Raw genomic sequence first — 12,118 nt, 5'->3', positions numbered from 1 at the left:
TCTAAATACATAATTTGCTTCCCATTTATATTTACAACCTGGTCTGTTTTCAAAAGATGCATCGATACTTGGTATCGGTTTGTATTGATATTGGTTGATACTTCAAATTTTAAACGATACCAGTGGCCGATACTCAAAAATGATTATTCAACCTTCATAAAACAAAAATTAGTTTAATAACAAAATCATATAAAAATTTTTAAGGTGCTGTTAATAAAAATTCCCTGTTTCTTTTAATTTAGTATACACATCATAAATTTATTATAAATAATTAATAAAATATGATAACACTCATGAATTTATCTTTGCTTTTTCAAACAATTATAATACATTATTTTTATTTTTTTTAGTATCGTTATTGGGTATCGGTGGTAGTGACCAATACTTTGTTAGTATCGGTTATATAGATTTGGGATTCGATATTGCCTAAAAATTTGGTATCAATGTACTATATCTGGCTTTTACTGTAACAGAATACACTACTTCATTTGCCCACATTTCATATTATAATATTTCCTATGTCTATTAACTTTTGTTATCTCTCATCATTTCAAAGTTATATTCTTCTTTTTCTTATTATCCAGGTTAGAAATTTAGTATATCTTAAAAAGCCAACCAACTTCTATAACATTAATAATAAACGATCCTATGGCATATCGATATCTCTTATTTTAAGATTGAACTATTTGAAACAATAGAAAAAATAATTTTATTTCCCTCTAATGACAAATGTATATAAGATAAACAATAAAATACACAGATATTGTATTATTTCTTAACTAATTTATATTTTAAAAAAATGGATTATTCCCCTGCTTTAATACAGACACGTTTTTTTACAGCCTTCAACTGTAGATATTTTTTGCCGAAGCTGCTGCCATAATTTTCAATAAATACCTTAGCCTTGATTATTATTCTTTGCTAGAATTTTAGGAGAATCAATAAAATGAATCGATTGAGCGAATTATTTTCTTCAAAAATATTGCAAATGCTATCCTTCAAACCAATCTATTTTTTCACATTTGAATAATTAAGTATTTTTTCAATATAATATATTTACTTTATCTTTTTTTAAATCTTATTTACATATTTGTTTATTCGATTTTAGCAAATAAAGGTTTTCAATATAATTGTATACATTATAAGATGTTTGCTAACTTTACAATCTTCTCTGTTAACCTACACGGCCTTGGAAATATAATAGTGGTCTTTGTTATTCATTATATAAATATTTTTTCTAATCAATTTTTAGTAGAATTATTTAATAGTTTTTTGTATATTATAGATAAAATTGTAATATATTTAATAAACTAATTCATGATCTTGGATACGGATAAACATTTAGGTAGTAACATATATTATATATACGGTTAAGAGATTTTATTTAACCATATACTTTCCATGTTTTTAAAAATAATTTTATAAAAAAGATGGGAATATCTACACGAATATTATTTTGTCTAAGACATGCAATTTATAATTATTAATTAATGGACGTAAACATGAATAAATTTCATTTGTACGAGTTGCTATAATTTGATATTTTATGTTCGACTTTTAAATTTTTTTTTCCTAAACGTCTACCATTCATGTGTTTAATGGCTTCCTTGGCAGAAATGACATTGGTAAAACTGACAAATCCTAAATTTGATAATAAATAAGACATTAGCATTTAAAACAGTAACAAATAATGATTCAACTTGAACACATTAAAACAAAAATTTAATCATTATTAAAATTATTTACACAATATTATATTCTCCAATTATAAAATATTTTTACAATCATTAAACTTACCAAAACATTTACTAAGCATTGTTCTTTTATCTATAAACACTTTGGCAGAAAGAACGTTCCCATATCTTTCAAACATTTTGGTGAGGTCATTATCATTTACTTCCGATGGTAAATGATATATAAATAAGTTCGCGCCTTCTGGGCCTACACTTGAAATTTATTTAAAAATTCATTTTCATAATATGTTACTAAACCTTCAGTTTGTCTGTTTTGGCGAGATATATTATCTGATAATTCTATATATGATATAATATAATTCGTATGAGACTTTTATTCAAACAAAATATAAAATATAAATGATTTATTATAAATATTTTATTTATTTTATTAAAAAAATAATATAATCATAATTATCATAACTTGATGGATGTTGTTCGTTATGATTGTCAAATTTCCTAGAGATGATTTCAAATAAATCATCAATATTAGTCCCATATGATTTTCTTACCTGCTCCTCAGGACCGATAATTGAATTTAAAAGTTTTCTTATCAATAAATTTTTTAAATCATTCTGCGAGCTATTGCGGCTGCTATGATAAAAACGATCATTTAACATCCTATCTTTACCCAATATTAGATCTTTTACAATGTCTATTAAGTCATCTAACAAGTAAACAAAAAATAATTTTTTAATATATTTCATTAAATATATGATACATATAAATTTTACTTTGATGATATGTTCGTGTTTCAGGAATTTTCAATAAATCTAAAAGCTTTTAAATACAAATTTTAATAGTATAAATATGTTTTTTTTACCTTATTGATATGGTAATCCTCTCCAATTTTATATTTCTCAGAATCTAGGCAAAAAAGATTACTTTTATCATGCAATATAGCATTGGATATATTCGTGTGAAAATCAGTACTGGGCTTAAGTAAATTTATTGCATTTATATGGGAGGCATAAGGTCCATATATTCTAGAAGGTTGTAAATAATTTTTTTCACTATTTTTAGTTAGTTTATCACTCAAAAATTCCAAATTTTTATTATCGTTGTAAATGGTTGATCTTCCTACAGGTGATATATTTCTCTTTATGCGCTTGAGTTCTTTGGCATGCTTACTGTCAGCCAATTTAACTAGTAGAGGTAGTTGCGTAGACTATAATTATAAATATAAAATTGATAATAAAAATGAATATTTTATAATCTTATACACTAAAACCTAAGATGTGACCCCCTTCATATCTTGGCTTTTTTAGGCAGGTCTCTCTTCTACTTGAAATTTTACAGAATGTTTTATATAACTATCTCCTGCCTCTACTTATCCCGTAACCCTCTTTTGCCCTCCCCTTAAGTTGTCACTTCATGGAAATTTTAATATTTATTTTAAAAAGTTCGGGGTTCTCTTAGCTAGGGTCAGAGCGTTCTAACGTTTAAGAAATTGAGCCTTTGGTTGTTATTACAAAAGGAAATTAAAACTATAAATATATAGTTATAAAATATAAAGGAGTAGTTTTAAATAAAATAGAAACAAAGGAGTCGCCAGCATTTTTTTAAAGGCCATTTTTTCCCCATAAATTCTATTGGAGGTCATTTTATCGCAGGTGGCTGAGTTACATTTTTTTCTAAGATAATTTTGGTTTTTCAACTTAAATGCTTTTTTCTTGAAATTATAGTCAATATAAAAATTGAACCTTATTTTTCTAAATTCTATCCATTTTTAAAGAAAGGAAGTACTGGTAGGGGGGGGGGGGGCTCTAGGGAACCAAATTTTTATTAACATTTGAAAATCTCTAAGAAAAGAAGGAATATAATTTTATTATTTATGATAATTTACCTTTAGAAATGATCTGTTAAACTTAGTGATGGCAGCATTTGCCTCTTTATTGTTTGAGTATATAACAAAGGCGCATCCTTAATGTTAGAAAATTAATATAATTTAAGTCTAAACTTATTAACGGTAAATATTAAAAGCGACATATATATTATATCATTTTCCTAATTACAGTGTTGTGATGATTTAATGAAACATATTGACGATTAAATTAAAACTCATCCATATAAAATTATTTTGTTTGCAAAAATAATTAAAATAACAAAAGGAATAATAAAAGAATTTTCAATAATGCTTTTCTATATTTTAATTATTTTTGCAAAGAAAATAATTTTATATGGATGGGTTTTAATTTAATCGTCAGTTTCATTAAATCATCACAACATTGTAATCATAAAATCTTAAATATGACCTTAATTAATAAAGTTAAACTTAGAGTGACCAGCTATAGTTATACAAAGATTATTTAAAAATAACGCATGTATATATATATTAGTTAACAAGTTTAATTTTTATAATAAAAAGTAAAATGCCTTGTTAATGATAGTTTAAATGTAAAAAAAATTATTAAATGTCTGATATAATTTTTAGTTTCTTGCAAGATGGAAATTAAAATAAAATAATTAAAATTTTTGCATATACCTTTACTGTCATTATTGACTCCTCTTAGTATAATGCACTCTTCAATTTCACCGCATTCAGAAAAATATTTTTTTACATCATCTTCCCCTAGACTTTTATCCAGATTTCCGATGAATAATTTGCGATCTAGTTTGAAGTTTTATTTACAAAGAAATATGACAATTCAATTTTAGTGATGTTATTTTCAAAGGAGTTTACTGTATAGCATTTTTATCAATAGAAAAAATTTTTTGACGAAATATTTATATAACCAGTATAGTGTTGTTAAACGTCCCGTTTGGGTCGATTTTTAAAAACGACCCAATTAAGATTTTAGCCAAAATAATATTATGCAAGCCTCGAGATTTGGCAAATAGAGATGTAAACCTTTCTACCACCTAAGAGCGAAATCTTCAGGCTTACATAATATTATTTTGGCTAAAATTCTGGCCAATTTATTAAGTCGATTCAAATCAAGCCGTTTAACAACACGAAGCCTGTATTTTAATTTGAAAGTTTGTAAAAAAAATTTCATTTAATTTTTGCATTTCTCTTAAAAAACTTTAACTTCAATTTATAATTTGTTTTAATTGCTCTCCCTTTTTCTTTTGCCTAAATAATTTCATAATTCATTTTTAAATAAATTAATTAAAACCAATATATTTTATTGTTCAGGAATAACTTTATGGGTTTTATTTTAATTATTTTACTTTTTAGCGCCCACTTTTTAAAAAGACTTAAATTCTTAGATCTATGACTGTATTATATAGACTATATTTAAATAGATATAATAAATAAAATTGACACTATAAATAGAAATATTATTTATTTATTTTTTTTACCATTTTTGGATAACTCGTTCGCGGGTTTTATTTGTACTGCATGCCTCATCTAAATAATATATTTTTATAATGAATACATAAATTCTAATTCAGTAACAATTTAGAAAAATATTCCTTTAATTGGTTACCTTTGCCTTAATCTATTCTGTATAATTGTATTGTATAAATACCAAATCAAAGTTAAATATTTATTAGAAGAGAATGGAGAAGACATTTATGGTTTTGTTTAGTTTGGTTAATTGTGGTGGGTTTAAAAAAGCTAGTTAAATTTAAACCAAAATTGAAGATTAAATATTATTTAAATAACTAAATAAATTAAAATATGATTTAAAATAGAATCAAACTTGCACATAAAGTTATAATAACAGAAAAATTAAAATAAATCTTAGTTAACTTATTAGAATAATGGTTGCATGTCAATACCGCCAAAATTTTAGCGCGAAATGTATTATCGTGAATGCATTACCGCGAAATATATTATAGCGAATGCATTACCTCTAATATAATATCGCGAATGCATTATTGAGAATATAATACAGCGAAAATATTATAGCGATTGCATTAGCGTGAATGTAATACCACGAAAGTGTTATCGGGAATGTATTATAGCGCATACATTACAGCGAATAAATTATCGCGAATGTATTACCGCAAAAGCATTATTGCGAATGCATTATAGCGAATGAATTATCGCAAATGCATTATCGCGAAAATATTAAAGAGAATGCATTATGGCGAACAATGATCGCGAATGCATTATCCGTAATGAATTACATCAGTTACAATTCGGGAATGTAGTTTGATGAAAGTTTTATATTTATCGTCCTTTAGACAGGTCTAAAAACATTTTTTTTTAAATAAAGCTAAGGCTTTTGATTTTTTTGACTCCAAATATATAAAAAGGATTCAACGCAATAAAATAGATTAATGAAGTTTACCTGAATTCTCTAGGAAAAGTGGAATGTTCCTAAAGTTCAACAAGATTTAAAGAGACCTCAAAATATGGGTTCCATATACCGAAAAATTATCAAGCAATAGGCTACAACCTTTTGAATCTTACAAACTTGAAAGAAAAATTGGTAAAATATAGCCCTTAATTTCACAAGAAATAATCAAATTGGCCTTTATTGTTAGGTGTTATACAAGGAAAAAAAGAAAGATGAAAAAAATTTGAAAAAAGGCGAGCACCCGGCTATAGATCAACATAATGGGAATACGTCTAGCTCATTTTTAAATATATAAAAATAAATGAATGTCTTAAGTTATTTTTTGTCAAATATTAGTAATTCAAATTTTCTAAAAAACGACTTAACCTAATTATTAAAAAAAAATTGAGGATACTAAATTCCATATATATTTTAATAAAATACGAAATTTCATAAATAGCAGATGACGTGCTTTAGAAATAAAAATTTAAAAACGCTACGTTAAATAAATATAGAAACGTTAATTAGGCTGGTTCTCTGGTTTTTTGAAAAAGGTCTTAAATGAGTTACAATATAATTTGAGAGTCTAAAGAATTTCCTTCGAAAAATAGAGATCCGGTGGAAAAATATTATCGGCCAGGAACTTCCCAAAAGGTAATAAATTTATGGTTTCCGATGTATTTAAAAAATAAAAACATATTAATGATGAACTCCTTAAAAAATAGGATTAGCAGCAAGGAATTTTAATACGTTATATTAATTATATCAACCATTTGTCAAATATATTGCATTCGTGATAATACATACGCTCTAGAGCATTCTTGATGATAATTTCACGGTAATGAATTTCTAATGCATTCGCTATGATGCATTCGCGATAATGCATTCGCTATGATGCATTGGCGATAATGAATTATCGGTAATGCATTCGCTATAATATTTTTTCGCGATAATCAACATTTACGTTCGCGATGCATTTCGCGGAAAATGTTTCGCGGTATTGGCGTGATACGTGAAATAATACTTATAAAGTTGTAGGGCTGTGTCCCGGTTAAACTTATTTTTGGCACTTATTGCTGTTTAGCCTAGGCTAAATAACTTTGAACTAGGACACCCTATTTTGGTTAGTTTATAGCCGTCAAATAGCCGCCTGTTTAGCAATAAGTTGAACTAGGACACGGCCTAAATGATTAAGATGCTTAGAAATAGAATAGGAAAAATTTATAATAAAAAAATTGATTGACTCCCGGTAGGCTTTTAATATTGTGCCATGCGAGCTGGAACTCTAAGGCAGATCTCCTATTTTCAAAAGTTACGAAGCAGCAACCTATTATTTATATGTTATATCAAAATCAAATTAATATTCTATATATAAAAAAATATATATTTATTAACTATTGTAAATCACATTATATATTATACCGTATTTTTATTCATTTGTAGATACTTGAATACCAATTTTTTTTAAATTAGATTAAGTGTAGGAAATTGTTTTATTAAAAGCTTTCCAAAATAGATAATAAGATTCGCTATATAAACGCAATTTTTAAAAGTTCATAAAATATAATCATCTAATTTAATTAAATTAATATTAAAAATAAAATATTGCGAAGAAGGAATCATTATTTCATATAAACAGTTTAAACCATATATGCAAGGTTGGGCAGTATCTAGGATATTTGTGTCTACAAAATTTGTAAAGTATTTTGTATCTAAGATACAAAATTTGAAAAATATTGGAATCTTAATCTAATCAACATAAATTTTAAAAGATTTAAATATTGTTTTTCTATATTATTTAATATATAAATATAATTATTTATTGAAAACATAAATTATATTTAGTATTTAAAATTTAAATTATATTTAGTATTTAAAATTTAAATTATATTTAGTATTTAAAATTTAAATTAAATTTTTAATCCGAGTTTTTAGTTGTACATATTGATATTATTTTTTTTTATTTATCGGTTTTGTTTTACTTATATCCTTCAGAAACTATAAATTTATAGCTTATAGTTTAAGTTCAACAAAATTTTAAATCATTTGTTTATTTTTAAGAATAAAAAGAATAATCTATTATATGCATGGCACATCACAAACAATGTACTCATTGCATATACTGGTGTTGAACGTCTCGATTTTAGCCGAGTTTTAAAAACGGCTAACTCAAGTCATAAAAATATTTAAGCCTCGAGATTTTGCTAATAGATGTCCAAACCTTTAGCCATCTAAAAAAAATCTTAAAGAAAATCAGCAAATCGAGACATTTAACAATACTAATCTCAGACCTTAAATCTTGTAGCTAACAATCATGCCAAATACTAAAATATGGAATACTGTGGTAGACCCAAAATCGCAAAGGATTATCAAAGGGTTTAAAATAAATAATTAGTTGTATACTATGGATGGAATAGGTGTACGATAGCTTAAATGGTCTATTGAAATTTAAAAAATGAACAAATCACTTTAAATGAATGATTATAAATTAGAAGAAATTGAAATAGAGTATCTCTAAGAGTAATGTAAAATAATGTCCTTAGAGCCATTGATAAAACTCAATGTCAAACTAATTGCTATACTATGGGAAATTTGATCCTATATGTAAGATAAATTTTGTAACTCAAGATTTTTATCAACCTATAGCTATTGTATTAATGAGAAAAAAAAACACTAAATTCTTCTATGAAGAAAATATAAAAAATAACTTATTTAATTCAAATGATTCTCTAAGCAAATAAAATATAAGTATTAAATTGTTTGAAAGACGATAGACGTAAAGAATACTGATATGTTAAATAATTATAAAAAATATAAAAGATATTATCTTAAATTTAATATATTATTATGTTGATATCTACCACTGCAGTTGTCTAAAAATGATGAAAACCAAATGGTCTTAAGCTAAATGACAAATTGTTCGAAAATTAAATAATATTAAAAATTTACCTGGACCAAATGGTCTTAAGCTAAATGAGAATGTTCGAAAATTAAATAATATTAAAAATTAACGTGGATCTATTAATTTTATACTCGATTCATATTTTTATCAAGGTTCCCACGCGAAAATGGAGGGGGGGGGGGGGGGGGTTAGAGACTAAAAGATATTTTTGATGTAGGATTACGGCTTGCTAATTATTTTCTCTGATTTAGATGTGCTAGCGTTTTCAGTATTATACCATAATTTTAAAAATTTATTCTTATTTTAATTCTTATAATTTCGGAGTTTTTATTTTTAATAAATGTATAATTTGAAAGTTTTATCTATTTACTTTATATCTAACTTTATTTATATAATTTTTAGAAATTTATGTTATTGTCACTTATATAAAAAAAATATATATTTTGTAAAAAGTATATTTGCATCTGTATTCGAATATAATTTTTGGCAAATTTGCCCAACCCTGTGTATATGTTAGCCTGAAGTTTAATAATACTCCATAGTGCAGATACACTCTCGCAAAGTAATCTTACTGTGCCTCTTATTGCCTTTGTTGTTTATATAAAAATTTGAGGACACTTTACCCTTTTGAGCTCTTTTGCCATGAGGGTTCAGGTGGCTTTTATTATATTTATGATGTTAGTCAAATTTTGTATTCATATTTATAATTTTGTGCTAATATCAAAATAAGAGCATCAAAATATGATAAAAACATCTATTTTTTTTAATTTAATGACCCTCTAATTCAATTATTTTTAAAATCCCTCCTTATGAATGTTTAATTCTATGCTATTACCTTTGCTTTGCGAGGTAGCTTTTTCTCTGAGAATGTGAATTTCCTGAACTCCGCCATAATTTTCGACCATTGCTTTGATGTCTTCGTTCTCGTAACTCTTCGGTATCTGCCCAACAAACATTTTTATGGAATCGTTGTAACCCACTTTATTTTTCAAGAAATTACAACTTCCTTCATCGGTATATGTGTTGGGATTGGAATCATTTTCGGAATGCTTTCTTCTTTTGTAATTTTTGTTATCACATTCATTCTCGGAAATAGATTGTTGAAAAGTTTCATTGCATCGGACATCAATTGATGAGAAGTTTTGTGTTGTAGTGTTTATATTTATATTTTCTAGATTGCGATAATTTTCTGAAGTTGTCGGCATGTCATCAACTATTGCATTGAGAAAATTGGCACACTCGTCAGAATTTTCTGAAAACAAAACTTCCATTATATCATGTAGCATTAAAGTACAGTGCTAATCTATAATTTCATTGATATTATAATATTTTTATAATCATTATACTAAATTATACTTATTGATATTATAATATTTTTATAGTCATTGTATTAAATTACACTTATTGATCAAATATTAATGCTAAATATTACTTTAAAAAAATAGGTGTTTTTATAAGGTAAATTTGCAGCTTTAAATATTTAAAATAATCATAAAAAGATAAACCCCTATTACAGTGGAGCAAAGTTTTTATAAAAGTTGGTTTTTAAGTAATAAAGGTTGTTGAAATATTCTATTTATAATTTTGATTATTAGAATTTCGATTTTTATAATCGCAAGACCCGGGTCATTTAAAATATCTATATAAGTGTAGTACAGAATGTAGATTATTTATAATTTAAGGATAGCAAGAATTTAATATCAAAATATGATATTTAAAAATTATATAACTAAAATTAAATAAATCTACATCTCTCTACAATATGATACTATCATTCAAAATCAAATATTTAAAATTTGATAAATTTAATTATATTTCGATTGCAGAAAATTGTTTTTTTATTCCTCAACAGAATGGTTATGAATTATTGAATTTAAAAAAAAACAGTTTACGAAATAAATAATAGTTTTTATGAATTTTTAAATATGGTTTTGATTTTTTCATAAATTCCATCGATATAATTACAAGGGTCATGGGGTTCAACTTATATGTGAAAAAACTAACACTGGTATTAATGAGACCCTGAGAAATCATAATTCATATAATACTTTTTTTAGATTAATAAAGTTCTCAATTAAATTAGATATAGATAAATAAGAAACACATTTGGAGATGTCAGACAATACTTGAATCAATCTAGAAATATAAAAACTAAGCAAATTCAATTTTATCGGTATGCAAACGTGATAAATTGGTTATAAAATTACTAGCAAAAATTATAGAATAGTTATATTTTAAAACATAGCTGATTAACATTTGTCCTTTTCTTATATATATTTGAAAAAAAATAAACAACATATATCTAGAAAATTAAATTTTAATTTTTTTAGAGTATTATAGGTCTATATATAGGTTCATTATCTGCTTAAAAAATATATAATTTTTTTTAAAAAATAACGAATATATTTAGGTAGATTTAAATATTATAAACACAATAATGACTATATTGTGACTTGATGCAATTAAAGTTTTAACTTCATGTTTTAGGCAATTTTACAAAGTAGTCATTATAATAAAAGACTGGTTATTAGATTTCGATTTTTTTTAAATGCGAATGAATTTACTCTAGCTCAATTAAACAAAGATGTGGTTAGTTAGATCAAATTCTTTACATAATCAAACGATAATATGTCAGTCAAAGATAAATTAGTATGTTAAACTTGATTTAGGATAGGCAGATAGATATAAACATTTCAATGATTAACAGGAATGTATTGTTATATTATTTTTATTTCTATAATTTGAAAATATAACATTTAGGTCACCGATAAAAGAAACTGTGATAACTCGATTCACTTTTTTTTTACCAATATTTTCTTAGTGGTTATTAAAATAAAAAAAATTAAATTGATAATATTTAAAAAAATGAATTTTAAAAATATGGTGCAATTTGTAACAAAAAATGAAAGCATAATGAAACATCTTGATTAAATATAAATTATATTGATTTATTGAAAACTCACTCAAATATTAGAAAAAATAAAAGTTTTGCAATAAGATATTTTAAATTTTATATAAAAAATAAAATTTTGATTAATATTTTTATTAATAACTAGCTTTATTATTGTTTTGTTATATTACAGCTGTTTTTTTAGAAGTAATATAATATAACTTAGATGGTGCGGTGCATTATACTTCAAATTTAATAAAAAATATCAATGAATCAAATTCTTAATGGTGTCATAGTTGGTCAAAATGTTATTATATACAAAAGTTTTTTTTAAATTTCTCAAATAATTCAAATATGAAAT

The 12,118-nt window shown here is 24.8% G+C and overlaps 1 protein-coding gene across 2 annotated transcripts; it reads right to left on the bottom strand.

Moving 5' to 3' along the window:
- Positions 1–1,474: 1,474 nt before the first annotated feature.
- On the bottom strand, positions 1,475–11,589 carry LOC135926497 (CUGBP Elav-like family member 5). 2 transcript variants are annotated; one of them, XM_065462392.1, is made up of 12 exons: positions 11,528–11,589; positions 9,703–10,170; positions 7,210–7,292; positions 5,040–5,088; positions 4,219–4,344; positions 3,580–3,656; positions 2,557–2,901; positions 2,468–2,513; positions 2,158–2,400; positions 1,992–2,033; positions 1,798–1,941; positions 1,475–1,641 (listed from the first exon to the last, which is right to left on the bottom strand). In XM_065462392.1, the coding sequence occupies exons 2-12, from the start codon at positions 10,151–10,153 to the stop codon at positions 1,514–1,516; spliced, it is 1,734 nt and encodes a 577-aa protein (XP_065318464.1). In that variant the 5' UTR covers positions 10,154–10,170; positions 11,528–11,589; the 3' UTR covers positions 1,475–1,513. The 2 variants fall into 2 exon arrangements, with proteins under 2 accessions (XP_065318464.1, XP_065318465.1); XM_065462393.1 differs by lacking the exon at positions 1,475–1,641 and having other exon boundaries at positions 1,859–1,946.
- Positions 11,590–12,118: the final 529 nt, after the last annotated feature.

The sequence above is a fragment of the Gordionus sp. m RMFG-2023 genome, chromosome 3 (genome assembly GCF_954871325.1).
Source record: "Gordionus sp. m RMFG-2023 chromosome 3, tfGorSpeb1-WG-v2, whole genome shotgun sequence".
Taxonomy (NCBI): domain Eukaryota; kingdom Metazoa; phylum Nematomorpha; class Gordioida; order Chordodea; family Parachordodidae; genus Gordionus; species Gordionus sp. m RMFG-2023.
This window is presented reverse-complemented; position numbering and strand designations above follow the sequence as displayed.

Bases quoted from the DNA above. Each gene is read 5' to 3' on its own strand.
- LOC135926497 (XM_065462392.1), bottom strand. From the start codon at position 10,153: ATGCTACATGATATAATGGAAGTTTTGTTTTCAGAAAATTCTGACGAG. The intron at 3,657-4,218 runs GTATATGCAAAA...TCTAACATTAAG, and splicing joins AGTCAATAATGACAGTAAAG to GATGCGCCTTTGTTATATAC. The intron at 2,401-2,467 runs GTAAAATTTATA...TTTACTTGTTAG, and splicing joins AACACGAACATATCATCAAA to ATGACTTAATAGACATTGTA.